The sequence below is a fragment of the Leptodactylus fuscus genome, chromosome 3 (assembly GCF_031893055.1).
Source record: "Leptodactylus fuscus isolate aLepFus1 chromosome 3, aLepFus1.hap2, whole genome shotgun sequence".
Classification (NCBI taxonomy): Eukaryota; Metazoa; Chordata; class Amphibia; order Anura; family Leptodactylidae; genus Leptodactylus; species Leptodactylus fuscus.
This window is the reverse complement of record NC_134267.1, coordinates 131,922,380-131,941,882: the sequence shown is the minus strand read 5'-3', so window position 1 is coordinate 131,941,882 and position 19,503 is coordinate 131,922,380. Positions and strand designations below refer to the sequence as shown.

At 39.4% G+C, this 19,503-nt stretch overlaps 1 protein-coding gene across 1 annotated transcript in view; it reads right to left on the bottom strand.

The window, feature by feature from the left end:
* The window catches only part of LMBRD1 (LMBR1 domain containing 1), a 120,870-nt gene that overhangs the window by 23,662 nt on the left and 77,705 nt on the right, over positions 1-19,503 (bottom strand). The window contains exons 13-14 of the mRNA XM_075268354.1: positions 17,868-18,017; positions 12,840-12,903 (exon numbers count right to left, since the gene is read on the bottom strand). Of these exons, the coding sequence (XP_075124455.1) occupies positions 12,840-12,903; positions 17,868-18,017 (214 nt within the window). The remainder of the gene's footprint in view (positions 1-12,839; positions 12,904-17,867; positions 18,018-19,503) is intronic.

The window sequence follows — 19,503 nt, the reverse complement described above, 5'->3', positions numbered from 1 at the left end:
TCATAATATACTTGCACAGTTCCAGGACCTGAGAGAAATGCAGCGCCATCTGGAAGATTTTGACAACAGGGGTCGACAACAATATTCCGCATCCGCTGTAAAGTGGGAGTGGCCATACTCCTCTCCTGTACCCACCTAATCTAGGCTTTTAATTTTGTTCCCCAGGGTCAGTAAATTATTGTGGAATCTTACATGGACAGCCTAGTGCTATGTAACTTAAATGCCCCCAACTTCTCATAAATTTAGTTTCAACGGCAGGTTATGGATCACCTCTGCTCCCATCCCAAACGCAGCCCGGTGGCTAGGAGGGCAGAGGACATTAACATGTTATTTTCAGAATGCGTGGACAAAATGTCTTTACTGGGTAGGTCCTGAGATTAGGCGTCTACCCTGAGTTTAGACGCACGATCCATTTCCCATGCCTTATTCAATATGTGGTGCATGGATAATCCCATGGGATGGTCATACATGTTCTTTTCGCATGTGCATAAAAGTCATATTAGAATAGGTTATTTTTTTGGGAATGCCCTGGGCCTTCGCCTCGCCACCAGCTTGGAGACTGGACTTCTCTCCTGGTCCAATAAGGCCCCATTTTTGGTAATGTTAGCTTCCTCCCCAGTCACGACCCTTCAAAGTAATTGGTGCCTTAATGAGTCTCTCCTTACAAACCTGACAATGTGGTCTGCACTGCGTGGTCATTTGCTTAACTACTTTAACAGTAATCAGAGCTCATAACCGTATAAATACTCTTTCCTCTAGCAGAGTGGCCCTCCCTGCCGACCGTACATCGAGTAGTGATAGCCCGTGCAGACCTAAGCAACTTGGATACCTACCAAGTCTAGCGTTTTCTTCTCTATATATGACAGTGCTATTACAAGAGGGTTAACTAAGCTCATATCTTATTAGAAAGAATGCTATTCTATAGTGATTATAAATGCTAGCCAATGGTAGACTCCCTCTAAGGTGGAATCCCAACGTCTTGAAACAGTAAAAATCTTGACTCTGAAAAAAGATCTTCTCTGCTTTAAGTGGTCTGTTCCTGCATCTCTGTCTGCAGGTGAAATCTATTTTCTTGGACTCCAGTTCTACTGGTATCATCAAGCTTCATTTACCCATCAGAAGATCTCTAACGTTCATTTTATTGAAAAAACACATACCCCAATGCATATTTCACCACCACGGCTTTGTCAGGGAGAAAGCACGTTTCAACCCCCATGGCCTTGTTAGAGGGAATGCACGTTTCAGCACCATGGCTTTATCAGGGGGAATGCATATCTCCTAACAAAGTCATGATGGCGAAACGTGTTGGGGCACGGGCACTGTGAATGGTCAGTAATATGTTTTGGATTTATCTTTTCTAACTTTAATATGGTCTGGTCTGTCTCTATTATCATGCTCTATTGACTTAGGTATTGGCAAGCCTTTGCAGGCAGTTATATAGTAGTCACTACATGTAAAATGTATATTGAGACCTTCTTTTCCTTTTGAATTGTGTATCTATTTATATCACACTTGCTGACCTAACATGATGTTGTTTATGTGTGGTTGTGTTTCTGTAATATCCTCTCTTCATTCATCACTATGTATTTTTTACATTTTGAATAATAAATTTGTATTTTATACCTGTGTTTTAACTTGTGAGTTTTATGTTGTATGGTATAGAAGTTATGTGGGTAAAAACAGGTACATCGGCATGGTTGGAAAATACAGTTTGTAGTGAAAATTAGTCAAAAGATCACATTTAGAGAGCTGTGGTCAATAGCTACTTCTCACAATGGCTGGTGCTCTGCCATTGTAAAAGATTAGGTCAGCATGGGAGCTGACAGGTCGTGGTTTACTGTCCGGAATATTACTACTGACATTTACAAAAGAATCTTTACATGACAATTTTCAGGTTCTATTCCTTTATGCCGAGTATTATTGTGGTTTTGGTGTAAATTTTCACTGTCTACAACTACATAAGTAAGATCTGTATAGCATTGTTATGTATAGCTCATGATCTTGTTATAACCGGAGATTGTGGGTTTTACTAGTTTCTTTAATTGGCTGATATTCATTTTTATGTTAATGTAGTTAGCTGACAGGTATATGTATTTGACATATCTAAAGGATTTAAATGTCTCTTCTGAAGACTAAATAAATTTAGGGGGAGATATGATATACCTGTATAAATATAAAAATGACCCATACAAGAAATATGGAGAATAGCTTTTCCATGTAAAACTCCTTCAAAAGCCAAAACGAGGCACTCTCTCCCAGTCTGGATAGAAAAAACAAACAAACAAAAAAACAAAACAAAAAAAAAAAACGTAATCTCAAGAGCAGACAAGGCTTCTTAATTGTAAGGATTGTGAATCTGTGGAATAGCCTACCCCAGGAGCTGCACAAAGCAGCTGTCTTATCAGTCCATGCACTTGAGAAAGGGCAGTACATGCCCGAAACGCTCTTGTATTGCCTTGTGGCTTTCCAATAAAGTACACAGTCACATCTTGGTATGTCAGACCTCCTTTGACCCTAGCTCCCATTGGTTTCTCTCCTGGCTCTTTCCAGTCAACGATTCCAAATGTCCGGTGTTTGCTAGTAGCGATCGCTGCCTCCTCTGCCTTGTTTTATAACGCCAATATATGTGGTTGTGTCATTGTCACAACCACTACAGGTGAGAAGCCAACTGGTCATTATCTCATTTTTACTATTTGGTGCTTCTAAACTATTAATGGTTCTACACAATTTGGTTGCTCGGTGTTCCTTTTTATCTCTCAAAGCAGCAACAACTGACAGTTTCAAAAAGGGCTTCAAATGCATTTTTTGAGCAAAATAGCATTGATGATTATGGAAATGTATAGAATAGTTATTTCCTTCAGTCATGCCTTTTCCCATACCCTGGTTGAACTTGATGGCCATATGTCTTTTTACAACCGTACTATCTATGTTAGGCTGCTTTCACATGGAGTTTACGCGCCGCTCATTCAGATATGTTAACACGTGTCAAAGTGATCGCTTAAAACAGAATCCCAAAGACTTCAATGTGTGCCGGTCTTACGCACGCTACACATTGAAATCAATGGGTTTAAAAGCCTCCCATTGATTTCAATGTGTAGCGCGCGTAAGACCAGCACACATTGAAGTCTATGGGATTCTGTTTTACAGCGGTCACTTTGACACGTGTTTACGCGTCTGAATGAGCGGAGCGTAACGCCGTGTGAAACCACCCTAACTATGGAATTAACAAAAAAACTGCATGAGAACTATTTTTTTATGGGTTTGTTTTTATAGCGCTGGCTTTGAGGTAAAAGTGACATGTGCCTTATATTCATTGGGTTTACATTAGATTCACACTATTGTTTGCACTTGCTGCCATTTGGGTCCACATGGGGACCCAAAAGACAGAGAGTCTATCCACTGAAGTGGTTTCGCGCGAACCCCATGGAAAAGTCTCTCTGCCGATTTTAGGCAAACTCCACCACAGATGTTAACTTAGCCTTATACAGTTTTTGTCATGCTTTTAATACCTTTAAAAAAAATTCTAATCTTTGAAAACTACAAAACATTATTTTAGGTGGCATATTCTGATGTTTGTAACTTTTTTATATTTCAAAGTTGTGTACGGAGTCTTTTTTCTAGCTCAAAATGTTTTTTTTTTTTTTTTTTTTTTTGAGTGCCACCAATATGCTAGGACAACAAAGGTAACTATTTTATTGCAACTTTTCTTCAATCAAATATTAAGCCACAACTGTGCAAGACTGCAGAAAAGGCTTCTATTCAATGCATCTGTTCTTTAACAATTTCCATAGTGTTAACTTAAATTTCATTTAGTAAATGCTCAAAATTACTGAACCAAAACACATTATGCTTAGCATTATTGATTACAATACTAATTTTGTTAAGTAATTTGAGCTTACAAGACATATATCAAGTTTAGCTCTTAGGAAAAGTGCTGAACTAAGATAAACATCAATTAGCCACAGTATAATACATTGTTATATTTACAAGAACACTGCACACTGTAAAACACTGTGTCTGCTTCATATAAATTGTAGCTCAGACTTTTTTTTATTATAACAAAATTAAGATGATTATTTGCACACTCAGCTGCTATACTTCACCACAATATGTGGCTTATGCTATCATGCAGCGGAAAATAAGAGGTTATACAAAGGCAATATTGTTTGATTTCTTTGACACTTTTTCATGATAGAGAAGCTAGGGAATCAGTTGTGCAACAATCTAAGACAGTAATTCACGTTTCCAAACTACAGTAGTAAGCACTAGAATCTAATCTGTGAAATCATAATGTATTATACCAGCAAAAGGAGCACTAGCTAAAAAAGTACTATGGTTATGTCACACAACAGGGACATTTATACATCAAAAAGACATTTCTGCAAAGGTAAGGTTCACACCACACCTGTTTGGTATACATGAAAAGCACCGAACGAGACTGTGGAGACTTAAGAGGAATGTAATTTGAAAATGTATTTATGAAATGTATAACTATTCTGTAATCTGTTTCTATTTATGTTTGTAGATTTAGAACTACTTTCTGGAGATAAATTATGGGGCCTACCATCTTGTTCCAGCAACAGCATTTAGTGATATGCTTTGCAGCATAGAACACAGACATAGACAGCAACAGACTGGAGACATCTCATTGTCCAGCCTGCAAGAAGACCAGACGTGCAGGAACTGTGCTCCTGCTTTGGACTTTAGTTCCACCAAAACTACCTGGTTTGGCAAATCTATTTCATCCTTCCTGTCTACTGCAAGCCCACTCTCCTCCTCCTTGTCTCACCGCTATCCAACAAGCTCAGTCCACAAGATATTTACAGGGTTAAAGGGATATCGTCACTCCTAAGGGAGAGACCACCATTTAGGTGTGTGGAGTCTTATTAAGTCATTTTGCGCTCCACTGTGCAAAGGAACATGGGAAGAATATGCAAATCTGTCTTCCATGATGCAATTAGGAAGACATTGCCTCATTCATGTAAAATCCCACACCACTGCAGCAAAGGCCTCTGGGAAGGTCGGGCATGATGTTAAAGGGAGCAACCTCTATTGGGCTGTATGACTGAGGCACTGTCTTCCTAATTACATCATGGAAGACAGATTTGCATATTCTTCCCATGTTCCTTTGAACAGTTGAGCGCAAAATGGCTTAATAAGACTCCACACACCTAAATGGTGATCTCTCCCTAAGGAGTGATGATATCCCCTTAACCCGGTCTAGAAGCCTCTCACCTCTGCCAAGTCAGTCTTCTCTGCGCTGGGCTGAAGAGATCCAATCAGATCGAAACAGCTGTCCTCGGCTGAGAGACTGTACTTGGTAAAATCCCACATCATTGCAGCAAAGTTCTCTGGGAAGGTCGGGCATGATGTTAAAGGGAGCACCCTCTATTGGGCTGCATGACTAAGGCACTGTCTTCCTAATTACATCCTGGAGAATAGATTTGCATATTTTTTTTACCCAGAAACCCTAGCAGAGCAGGAATGACTTGTAAGTCTCCGTTATGCCTATGTAGGCACACACTCTCCCTAATGTGTATGATTATCCCCTGACCCTGGTCTATAGTCTCTCACTCTGCCAAATCAGTATCCCTGCGCTATGCTGAGGAGGTCCAAAAGACCGAAACAGCACTGTCCAAAGCTGGGAATCTGTTCCTTTTGGAATAGAAATACTAATTTGGCAATAAACCTTGCATCATGTCAGTAGGCTTATTAACTGAGTCATGCATGATGTTAAGGGGGACGCCCCTAGAGGCCAGCATACAGATGCACTGTTCTCCTAATTACATCCTGGAGAATAGATTTGCATATTTTTTACCCAGAATCCCTAGCGAAGCAGGAATGACTTGTAAGTCTCCGTACTCTTACTCTGTACTCTTGTAAGTCTCCCTAATGTGTATGATTATCCCCTGACCCTAATTACAGTGAGTGTAGAGATTCTACTCATCCATCAGTGAGACTCCTCACTTTATTTTTTACCTATTCTGTGACCCTCTGCCAACATATACTGCAACTATAGTTCTAGGCCCCGTGCTGCATCGCTTTCACAGAAGGACTTGTGGAGTTGGTTCAGAAGGGCACCATCACATGCTAGCCCTCTACAACTCTTCCAGGCTTCTGAATACTCAGGTCCGAGAGGGAAATTTGTCGCCTGTGAATAAACTAAGGAGATTCTCCTGAGACTCAACAGTAAGGCATTTTCTTTGTCACTTTTGGCCTAAATACACCACTGGGTCCATCGCCCTAAACCGCATAATCTCTTATAACATTTCCCAATAGCAAGAACTTGATCAGGGGTGAAACCCTTCCCTATAACTTATGGCGGCTTAATCCTCAAACCTGATGCACAGAGTAGCCATTTAAAGCAACAGCAGTCCTTGTAATCTGGATATTGCTTTGCTGTACTCTCTAGACACTAGCAACCTTTATGGTTGAATGGTTTGAATGAGATCTCAGCAACAACGGCAAGAGCAGTCGTGCTACTTCTAGTCCTGCCTATCTCCTCCCCCATCTCCCAGTACCAACATTGGGAAAGGATTTAACATCGTACCTGCAAGACTTTACTAAATTTCTGCTTCTGGACTGCTCTCAGACTGTCATGATCAACCGAGCTGACAGAATCCCATGTCCACAACATTTTTATGATAACATACCAAGCAATGCTCTTGCCAGATCTTATTTCTTTCACGTTATGGAACAAGTTATGGCATTATCAAGCAATCAGAAATTGTGGCCTGCACGATACCGTGACATATCATGCGGATCTCTCTGTAACAACCTTGTGATGTTACTGTTGCTTCTACTGTACGGTAGTGTTATACATAGACTAATTAAGCAGAATGGTGATCAAGTTTGCTTTTTTTAATATATGGACTTAAACAGCCTCCAAAAGGGTCCTACTTCTGGAAGGAGACTCTTTCACTTCATGCTGACGCTTTCTGTGCCCAGGAGACTTCTCTCATACAGAAAGACATAACTAGAATCAGACCTCCTCCCTTTCCAGTCATTCTCCATGTACATCATGTAAAGAAAAAAGAGAGGAGTGCTGATAGCTTTTAAAAACTCAGTTGCCTTCTCTCTGATTACTCAAAAGTCTGACCCACAGGGTGGATATCCTATAGTTGTATGTGTCTTGAACAATGTCTACTACACTGTGGTCAATATCTATGCATCTCACAACAGATCCTTGTCCTTTCTGAACAAGGTCAACAGAGCTGTCACCAAATTTAATAAGGCGCTCTAATATTTTGTGGAGACTAACAATATGGACACTTCTATGGAAACCACTAACCCCATGCCTCTCACAATAGTCCCTCAAAAGAAGATTTGTTTGATCTCTGGTGTACACAGCATGTCTGTGATAAAACACTTCACCCACTTTTCCTCACTCCCTCATACATACTCATACGCATTGACTTGTTTCTGGTAGATATACTGACGAGCAAAAGGGTCACAAAATTTCAAACTTTTATTTTTCGGGCTCAATATCTCACCATCCACTGTGGCTTCGACGATGATACTACCATCATTTTATAGGCAATCTTAGCTATGTCATACATAAATCTGACTTGCAACTATTTAGCATATGCTTAGTTATGCAGATTTCACATGTAATGTTTTGTTACTGTTTTGCGCCTAAAATCTAAATATTTTATTTTTATTATTTTGTAAATCCTCCTTTTGGCTTTCAAAACTGCCAAAATTCTTCTCAGCATTCTCTCAATCAGGCCTATACAAAACACGGCTCATCGTGGCTCGGCAGGGCGTTTACCTTCCAGATGTTGATATAGCCGAAGCTTCTTTTGCTCCACCCGCTGTTGCCCCAGAAAGTCCATGCTTTGATTAATAAATCCATTTGTAATCACAATAAAAACAGACTTCCTTCTTACATCCTCTATAGAAAAAAAAGGTATAAGGGGCCTAGGAATCCCCAACACTCATGACTACTATATCGCATCCCACCTCTCCACACTTAGAGAATGGTGACATGCTAATGGAGAAAAGGCCTCAACCTTTATTAAATCACACATGATCCCTAAACACAACTTAAAAGTGTTGCTTTACTATTCACTTCTTAAAGACGTTTCCATCCCCACAAGCTTACAGGAAGAAACAGACTTTGAATCTCCTACTTGTTCAGGTGGAACTTTTAGGGTATGTTCACATGGTGGAAAATGGATTCTGCGTTTGAACATACCGCGCGGCTAGCCGTAACAGAATGCCGTTGCAGTGTACTGGCATCCCATTGCGAAATTCCACCCCAAATTAAGAGTAAGCCACGGAATCCGTGGCAAGATAGGTCATCTCACTTCTTTTTACCGCTACTAGCTAGCATAAAAAAAGAAGCGAGTGGCTCCCATTGAAGTCAATGGGAACTGTTTTGGCAGGCAAATTTTGAGGCGGATTCTGCCTCAAAACCCACTGCCAAAAAACTCCGCTTGAACTAGCCCTTAGAACAAAGGCATGGAAGACTGAAGCATTTCCCACATCTTGCAGTGAGAAAACATGAAAGTAGCAGAATTGTGGCTGTAGGAAGAGGGAGGGAAAGTACAGAAGTCTGAGCTATGTGTGTAGGAAAATAAATATGGAGGGCAGTAGTTTTGAATGTGGGTGGAGGGAGAAATACAGAGGTAGCACAGCTAGCTTTGGATGTGGAGAATAAGGAAACAGCAGAATTGTGTGTATAAGGGATGTGGAAGTAGCAGGACTGTGTGTGGGGGAGAACATGGAGATAGTAGAGCTGTGTATTTAACATGCATGTGTGAAAGAAGAATAAGAAGGAACAAAGGCCAAATTTAGCTAACTTTTTCAAATGGGAGTAAGTATGGTATTGGGGGTCCTGAGCAAGAGTCTTGCCTGAATGGGGGTTCCATTTTCAGGAAATTTGGGAACCACTGTGCAGGAATAATAAACATGAGTTAATGTCTTCTACTTTAATCTCTCTGCTGGCAGGAGAAATATTTCACACTATCGATATACACAAAGTTAGAATTGTAAAATAGAGAGCTAATTTCTTAGCAGAGTGTGCAATTAAGAATAAATATAAGTGTGGTACTTCACTATCAATTGAACATTGGTGGGACTTAGAGAGGCAGCGTTGGAAAATCCTTATGGAAAGGCCAAATGGTTTAACTCTATTGGGTAAAATGGACTTCTAGATCTTAAATTTCTGTTTTATTAATTTAATTATTTGTTTTTTTTCTGGTCTCTCTAGCAGTATTATTAGATGGGATCTATTGCCTTTGCATATTTTTTTGTGCCTTTTATGATAAAAAAAAAAAAAAAAAAATTATACCCCCATATTCATAAATTAGATTTTAAGTAGACATTCAGCACATTGCAAAAAAGGCATTCAGTACTCTTATTTCATTAATGCTCATGTCCAATTTGGATCAAAGTATATTGTGAATTGTGAATAATACATAAAAATATAATGTTTGTGGCTAAAAGTGTAGAAGGTATAATTATAAAGTATAAATTCATACATGTATTTGTACCGCACATAATTTCTGACGCCAGTAAACTCTTGCATTGACAAATTGTCTGACTAGGTGGGGAAAACCAATTACATGTTTTTTTCCCCACACCTTTACAAGTAAGAGTTAAAGGCAATCATGTTGAGTTTAGTAGTGCTTGTATGATTACACTAAAACTTACAGATTATCTTGTGAAGCATGCAAAAAAAATAAAAATAAAAAAATTCACTAATCCTACTACAATAATATCTAATTTTGCATACTAAAAAAAAACTATATCTATATGCATATACATGGAGCTTGCTAAAGTATGATTAGATGAGACATTTTCATGGAATCAAATATCAAATGGAAAACAAATTGCGCCTATGCAATCACCTGCAATTACAAATTTGGCAATCAAGTCACATTGCAATATTATCCCTGCAAATCACAGTGGGCATCCTAATAGGCTGATTAGTATTTGCTGAGACACAACAAACAGTGTTACATAATGAATTTCAAGCACACTTTTCTTACAACTTAAAATGAAATGGATTTGATTAGGATTTACAGAAGGTGAAGCGGTACAGTTCATTAAAGTTGTTAAAAGAATCAAAAGTTTTTTTTGTTTTTTTTTTAAACATTTTAGCATGAAAAGTTTACCATCTAGCCTAAACATACAATTTGAATGACGTTTCAGAATAAGCTGTCGTGTGTCTTTGAATATGAGGAATAACAGTACTTCTTGTGATTGTCATACACTGCATTTTTCACCAGTTTTCCCTGAGCTCATCTCCTGAGTAAGTACAGGCTAGAGCAATGAGAGAAGACGAGATACTGCTCCATTATATCCTAACATACTTGGAGCATGGAGGACATTTTACAGCAGTACAGCAAACAGGTTAAGAGAGAAAACATAAGAGCAACAATGGAAGTGTTTGGTGCTATTTTAAAGGCAATGTGTGGTCACACCAACTATTTATTGATTCAGATTTCTCTTTCATTAATTTAATGTTAAATTAATAAAATAAACCATTAGCACTTTCATTTTTGAAGAAACTTTTTGCAGCATTTTCCCACATTTACCTACCTTTGCATAGAACTGTATATATGGCTAATTTTCAATGTTACAACTTATAATTTTACCAATTTGCTTGGTGAAGACACTTTGGATCGTATATGGGAAGGTCAGGCAGAATTGAAGACATTTTTTTCATTCCTTAACCAATATCTTTCCAGATCATAGCAAAAAGATGATTTTGGTGAACCAGCCCCAAGAATCTGATACTGCCCCAACACTTTAAAACTTTAAGCAACATTCATTGACCCATTTTATCTTTTTGTATAAATCCAACAAAAGGGAATTAAGGGAAAAAAAAGTTCATTTCCACCTGCAACTATATTTTATACCTCTTTCCCTGTATTCACCATGAATTTGCATTCTGCAATGTCAGATCTGAGAGAAATTACCTGCACCTCACTTTCTATAAATTCCTCTTTTTATTGTCTTGGCATTGCGGATTTTGTAATAAAGATCTGAGCAGGGAGCAGATTAATGCATAAACTGTACCTTGGAGAAGGTTAGGGATTTATAACTGGATGAACAGAAATTTTGTTATCAATTAGTACACATTTCAGCACAAGTCAAATGAGGGCAGCCTAAAACAATACCACTGTGCCTAAAGTAAGATAAAATATGAACAATTTCCAAAAGGACATTGGCTTGAATGCCAGGACAGAAAGGTGAATAATAAGGTATGTGTATTCTAGCTTCCAATGAATGCCTAGATAAAACAAAATCCTGAACCATATCTTCATTGTGTGGTTTTCCTCATTTGTAACACCTAGAACTCATGAATCCATTTACAATTGAGTGTTACCAGTTGGCAGTGGGACCCTACAAAATTATAGTATACAGTCAGGATAGACTGTGTAAGGACACACCTCTTTGTCAAACAGAAGGGCTACACCCAATTTATTCACAAATTTGCAGGAGGAATAAAAGAGGAATGACAAGACAGAATTTTAAGAAAATATCCTCCAAAATAATGATTCCTTGGAGAATACAAGTGCTTACTAAAATAGACATGTCCATGTCACGAGAGCTAATCTGCCGTTTTAAAAATCAACATGAAATATTAATTTTGTTCTTCTATTTCAGAGACATTCATATCTGAAGTGTATGGTCTTTTTGGTTTACAGTCCAATTCTTAGCTACAGAAGTGTACAATTTTTGTTCTACTAACCGTAATTTTCAGAATAGTCTGTTTTATACTAGGGATAGTTTATGAACTTATTAGTTCAAAACTGATATTCATAGTGAACTAATGGATTCAAGATCACACTGCTTACATCGGTGCCTCAGTACTTGAAGATGATGGGCACTTTGGGTGATACGAGCCCCCCAGGAGCCTCATAACCTGACCACTAACTAAATCTGCCACTTTCAGAGCAGTGGTTATAAGCCCCTGGGGTACACATACCACAGACTCAGAACCACTGCAATAGACCATACTGTATATTTGTTTGTTCCACTAGATATCTTCTCCTTGCTCCTACTAGAACTTTATGGTTTACTGTACAGCATCAGCAAACCACTAGACAATAATTCCAGGTTATAGAGTTGACAACGAAAATGTTATTAACAGAGTATATAAAACTATACCTCATCTAAAGAACTAGTAGTAACTTTGTTTAACAGGCTAGATGATCTCACCAGTATTGCAGAGCCAGAAAAACAATGAACTACGTGAAGCATCCCTTTGAACTAATCTTTCAAGTGAACGAGATCATAAAGAACTAATCTCCAAAATGAACTAAATTTTACATCACTACTATATGTGGTTCTGTACTGTAATATGATGCAGGACAAAAATAAATTGTAGTATTATATTAAATTTAGGATCTGTGATAGACATTCAATGACAAGTTGGTGGCGGGCTTCTAGTGACATCCTGCAAAGATCTTAAGGCATCATTACAAGATAAGTGAACCATGGAAGACCAACGTTAGGCTTTGTTCACATTTGCATTAGAGGCTTTGCTGTGATACTGGATTTGTTCCAAAAAAATGACTGAAACTTGATGGCGTATGATGGATGCTGTAAGTGTTGTCATTTGTGAGAACTGGTACTGTTGTCCTGCTCCTATGTTGGAGAACAACAGAAATACCAATACAAGTGTGAACCTAGCTCAAGTTAAAACAGTCGTCACAGAAACTGTGACCTCTCCTGAACCTATAATTCGCTTGTGTCAAGTATGGTGAAGATAGTATTCATATATTATGTACAAAAACGTTCCATATGCAGAAAACTTAAAACAGTAAATTAATTTCTTAAGCCAGTTGTCAAACAAATCACAAACTAAATACAAATCAACTCACCATCAGGGGCATTAGCGTCACAATTTGTGGAGACTGAACTGGATGAGTTTCCTAATTTATAACCCTGAAAAAAAAAAGTAAAACAAAAAAAATAAAAATAAATGTTACTCAACAGAAATAACACAGAGGTCAACAACCCACGTTTTAAACCCAAAAACATACAATTTGTATTTCAGATCACCAAAAATGTAGTCAGACAAATAAAGGATCTAACTTGTATACTATCCAGACATAAGCCCCAAAGCAAGTTACTGTCTGAAAAAAGGGGCAATATTTACTTGGCAAATCCTGATAACCTCATTTGTGTCAAACTGCCTGCAGACATATACTGCCATTTGCCCTCATTTACAGACATAAGGATGGCTTCTTTTAAGCTGGCCTCTTGTGAGCTAAAGCTCCAGGCTCCCTGTCTTTCTCGTATTCAGACTGATAGGACAGTTAGAAGGATAGCAAAGGAAAGCTGTCGTAGGATTACCTAAAGTTTACTCACTCAAAGCATCTCAAACAAAAGATATTTATACTATAGAACAACTCAATGCCATTCAGACTCCTAAACAGATGCTTATAGTACTGATACCAACTAAATGATCAAAACCCTGTATAGATAGCAGTGTTACACCCAAATTTCTGGAAACTTGAGCAAACACCAGCATATGTATATCAGTAACCATCATGAAATTGCTTGCTGTAAAGAGATCTGTTTGCTGTCAATCAATGATCAGTTATTTTTTCATATTATTAGGTTCCAAAATATATCCTAACATGAACCACTTACAACGATACATAGCTAGCTAAGAGTATCAGAACGTTTTCTTCTATGAGAATATTACAGTAGCCCATGGTCTTTTTCATCAGTTGTTAGCAGGTTCGCGTAGATTTGCAGTCTTATGGCAATGAGCTATTCCCATATGCTCGAAGTGAGTCAGATACTAATACTTATGTAGTACAAAGAAGAAGGGTGGGATTTTGGTGCTAAGGAGGTTTCTAAATACTGTGTGCAAGTAAAGGGGGGGGATTACAGGTTGTTGGAAGTTGAGGAAAAAAAGCATATAGCCTGCATATATTCACCTGTATTACTGATTTATGCAAACAAGGCATGCTTAAATTAAACCATCTATAAATAAATAAGGATATGTTCACAATGTTTTATTGCAGATACATTTTAAGGTGGATTGTGCTTAAAAAACCCCACCTCCGACACTTTCCCATTTATAGTAGTCAGTAGCAGATTTTATCCTCTAGTTGACTTTTTCAGCTAGAGAAAAAAAAACTAGAGATGAGCGAACAGTGTTCTATCGAACACATGTTCGATCGGATATCAGGGTGTTCGCCATGTTCGAATCGAATCGAACACCACGTGGTAAAGTGCGCCAAAATTCGATTCCCCTCCCACCTTCCCTGGCGCCTTTTTTGCACCAATAACAGCGCAGGGGAGGTGGGACAGGAACTACGACACTGGGGGCATTGAAAAAAATTGGAAAAAGTCATTGGCTGCCGAAATCAGGTGACCTCCATTTTAGACGAATAGTGGATTTCAAATCCGGGTCATATGAGAATGTGAACTTTGTGACTATGAGACAGGGATAGCTGTACAGGCAGGGATAGCTAGGGATAACCTTTATTTAGGGGGGAATGTTATTAAAAATAACTTTTTGGGGCTCTATCGGGTGTGTAATTGTGATTTTTGTGAGATAAACTTTTTCCCATAGGGATGCATTGGCCAGCGCTGATTGGCCGAATTCCGTACTCTGGCCAATCAGTGCTGGCCAATGCATTCTATTAGCTTGATGAAGCAGAGTGTGCACAAGGGTTCAAGCGCACCCTCGGCTCTGATGTAGCAGAGCCGAGGCTGCACAAGGGTTCAAGCGCACCCTCGGCTCTGATGTAGGAGAGCCGAGGGTGCACTTGAACCCTTGTGCACCCTCAGCTCTGCTACATCAGAGCCGAGGGTGCGCTTGAACCCTTGTGCACACTCTGCTTCATCAAGCTAATAGAATGCATTGGCCAGCGCTGATTGGCCAATGTATTCTATTAGCCTGATGAAGTAGAGCTGAATGTGTGTGCTAAGCACACACATTCAGCTCTACTTCATCGGGCTAATAGAATGCATTGGCCAGCGCTGATTGGCCAGAGTACGGAACTCGACCAATCAGCGCTGGCTCTGCTGGAGGAGGCGGAGTCTAAGATCGCTCCACACCAGTCTCCATTCAGGTCCGACCTTAGACTCCGCCTCCTCCGGCAGAGCCAGCGCTGATTGGCCGAATTCCGTACTCTGGCCAATCAGCACTGGCTAATGCATTGTATTGGCTTGATGAAGCAGTGCTGAATGTGTGTGCTTAGCACACACATTCAGCTCTACTTCATCGGGCTAATAGAATGCATTGGCCAGCGCTGATTGGCCGAATTCCGTACTCTGGCCAATCAGCACTGGCTAATGCATTGTATTGGCTTGATGAAGCAGTGCTGAATGTGTGTGCTTAGCACACACATTCAGCTCTACTTCATCGGGCTAATAGAATGCATTGGCCAGCGCTGATTGGCCGAATTCCGTACTCTGGCCAATCAGCACTGGCTAATGCATTGTATTGGCTTGATGAAGCAGTGCTGAATGTGTGTGCTTAGCACACACATTCAGCTCTACTTCATCGGGCTAATAGAATGCATTGGCCAATCAGCGCTGGCCAATGCATTCTATTAGCGTGAACTGAGTTTGCACAGGGGTTCTAGTGCACCCTCGGCTCTGCTACATCAGATTGCTACATCTGATGTAGCAGTGCCGAGTGTGCATCAGATGTGTAGTTGAGCAAAACTGACTCAGCACTGCTAAGTCTGCATTCGCATAGGAATGCATTGGCCAGCCTTCGGCCAATCAGCGCTGGCTCTGCCGGAGGAGGCGGAGTCTAAGGTCGGACCTGAATGGAGACTGGTGTGGAGCTATCTTAGACTCCGCCTCCTCCAGCAGAGCCAGCGCTGATTGGTCGAGTTCCGTACTCTGGCCAATCAGCACTGGCCAATGCATTTCTATGGGGAAAAGTTAGCTTGCGAAAATCGCAAACTGACAGGGATTTCCATGAAATAAAGTGACTTTTATGCCCCCAGACATGCTTCCGCTGCTGTCCCAGTGTCATTCCAGGGTGTTGGTATCATTTCCTGGGGTGTCATAGTGGACTTGGTGACCCTCCAGACACGAATTTGGGTTTCCCCCTTAACGAGTTTATGTTCCCCATAGACTATAATGGGGTTCGAAACCCATTCGAACACTCGAACAGTGAGCGGCTGTTCGAATCGAATTTCGAACCTCGAACATTTTAGTGTTCGCTCATCTCTAAAAAAACCCCATCATGACCTATCTTCAAGCAGATTCTTACTTCAAAAACCTAATGAAAAGAATGGGAGGCAGAGGAAACCATGACAATGCAGTTTATTCTGCCTCCTATTCATTTCAATGGGACTTGCGAGGCGGAGTGTGCCTGAAGGTAAATAGGAAAAAAAAAAGTATCACTGAAATGAAAGGGATCTGACAGAAACTGTGATGTGTCATTGTTTCTTCTGACTCCCATTCACTCTAATGCATTTTACAAGGCAGCATCCACCGGAGCATCCTAGGTCATGAGGTTCTTTCCCCCCCCCCCCCCACTGACTTTTTGCTACCGACTCCCAATGAAATGTATGGGACAGTATAGGAGGCATTTTTTATTACTTTTTTTTTAGGTGGATTCTGCCTCAAAATCCACTTGGTAAAAACTCAGTATGACTCTAGCCTAAGGGAGGATGCTGATCTATAGACATGATACACAGTAGCGTATTCATCCACATAGCAGTTCAAAATACATACATATAAATTGTTAGTGGACACATTGCAATATGCTTAGTCTATCCATCTCTCACATGTTGTGTACACTAGAATATTTTATATTTTTTTTATTCTTATTGATACAGGTCACTTTGTGACCCTGTCTATCTACAAACTACAATACACCCACAGATGCTTAACATAAATGGAACAATACTTGTGTGATCCATACAAAATGTTCCCACAGTACAATGTTCTAACTATAGTTTTGAGTAAAATAAAACGGTCAATAAAATCAAATGCTTTATGTATCATAGTAAAAAAAAAAGCAAATCTATTCTCCAGGATGTAATTAGGAGAACAGTATCTCTGTCTGCTGCCCTCTAGAGGGCAGCCACCTTAACATCATGCATGATTCAGTTAATAAGCCATCATAGTGATGGAAAACAGAGCCTGATACATTACTTAATGTTGTTTGTATAAACTCCATACAAAGTTGAAAGTTAAAGAGGATAGCAAGAGAACTTTAAATTATCGACTTCTGTCATTTTTAAGTAAAAAATGATTTGCTTAGTTACTTAGAAGATGACCTTTCAGCACCTCCAACAAGTCAAGTTCCTGACATCATTTGATAGCCGTTGCTCCACTGATTCCAGCACAGTTGGAATGTTTTTTCTAGCCTTTCCACCATTCCTGAGCAATGAGTGCCGTTATTTATCGGGCCTCATATGCCATCGCTCTGTACTGGTCAGGGGGGCAGTATCAGACAGGAGCAGAAAAGGGGTGCGATTGTGGGCTCTGACACTGGCTGCCACTGACAGGAACTCTGAATCGCACCCCTTGCCTGAAACTGCCCTTCTAACATTACAGAGGTTAAATAGCAAGTGACGTACCCAAGCTACCTGCGCTTGTTGCTCGGGAATGGAGGAAGCTAGAGAAAAAATTCCAACTGCGCTGGAATCAGGGTTGCGGAGTATTCAAGGTAATGAATATGTCAGGCTCATTCACAGAGCTCACATTGTCTTGATTGAACACATAAATGATACCTCTAAGATCAGCAGAACTGCCACATTTCTCTGATTTTATCAGAAAGGGAAGCATAAACTGAATGAAGGGTTCCCCTTTAAGAAAGTAAGAAATGTTCAAGCACATCTTTTTGGTCATTCTATCACTGAACAAAAGTACCACGACAATACCTGACATTGCACTGAAACCTAAAATAAAGCAGATCTTACCTCCACCAGATATTTTTGACTTCCATACATGACATATTGTGGAGCCAGGCTGTAAATCATGTAGCTAGTGTGAAGGACGATTAACAAGAGAATCATGCAGAGAAATAGAAGTGCTTGAGGTCTTGTCCGTTCCCTTCTAATCTTGTACAACTGTTAACATGACACGTGTATTTCAACAATGTTAAAAGCAGAAAATATATTATTTAACCTTCACTTCAAATTTATGCCCACAGCTACAATGACCATGGCTGTTTAGTGCAGCAGCATGTGTACAAATCTATCTCCCTTTTGTCATTATACAGAAATCGAGGAGTTCATGGTTATTTTGCTTATAGTTATAATAAATAAATGAACAAATAAAAGTCATCATATATGAAGTAAGAAATTTCAGAACGTTTTCCTAGCAAATACATTTTTTTTTTCATTCTTTTATTTCATTTTGCTGCTACCATGATGTTCTGAGAAGGACATTGCAAAAATAATTAACGCCAATAAGTTAGTTTTTTCTATTTTGTATACCCTCAAGCAGTCATTTTTTTACCTGCTGAAGATCATGTAATTACGGTGCCTAAAACAAGACACTGCTTTTATTAGGAAAAAAAAACACCTAACTGTAGGATCAGACTACAAATAAAGTTTCCTTGTAGTTGATTTCCCTGAAGCACAGAAGCGGCATACCAGATACACATAGGTTTACAAGAGCTGGTAAGAGAAGTAGGATATTGTCTCTAAAGTGACTTTAATTTGTTTTATTTGTGGTGTACTGCCATAATAAAGAAACAAAGGTGTAGATAGTGTTTAAAGGGTTATTTCTGCCTAAAAATAGTTACAGTCTACTGAGTAGGTCTATTGTCTACAATCCCAGCAGTTTCTTAAAGGGGCTCTATCATTTGGAAAAGTCATTTTTAGCTAAGCACATCCTTGCATAGCCTTTAGAAAGGCTATCCCATACATACCTTTAGTATGTAGATTGACTCAGTAGTTTCTGAATAAGTCTGTTTTTATATATATGCTAATTAGCCTTCTCCGTGCACCCAGAAGTGTCTGTGTCTGCTATACTCTATATGTGTATGATAGCAGGGAGACGAGTCATCATCACAGCAGCTTCCCTGCTCTCATATACATAGACAATAGCAGACTGTGATCACAGACACTTCCAGGTGCACAGAGAAGGCTAATTAGCATATGAAAAAAAACAGACTTGTACAAAAACTACTGAGTTACTCTACATACTAAAGGTAGGTGTGGAATAAGTAGAAGTGGAGTCCAGCAGTCACAATTTCTAAAATCCAACTATAACTAAGGAACATTATTTCCAAAATGCATCAGTCGGAACGCTTTTTCTATTCAATGGGGAACATCATTGCCATCTAAAAAATGTTCATGTTTTATCTTCATATGGATTAAATAAAATTGTATTTTAGAAATTGTGGTTGGTGGTCTCCACTTCTACTTTTTCTGCTGTGAATGTGTTCTGGGCTGACAGAACTTCTCCAGTCCTTGCACCCGGTCTCCCCGAAAAGAATGTGAGTTTTTCATCTATTCATTTTTTCATCATTTTTTGCAAGTGGGCTGTGTTTTCCCCTCTCTCCCTACCCCCTAGCTGTTGAACATGTGTGGAATAGCCTTTCTAAAG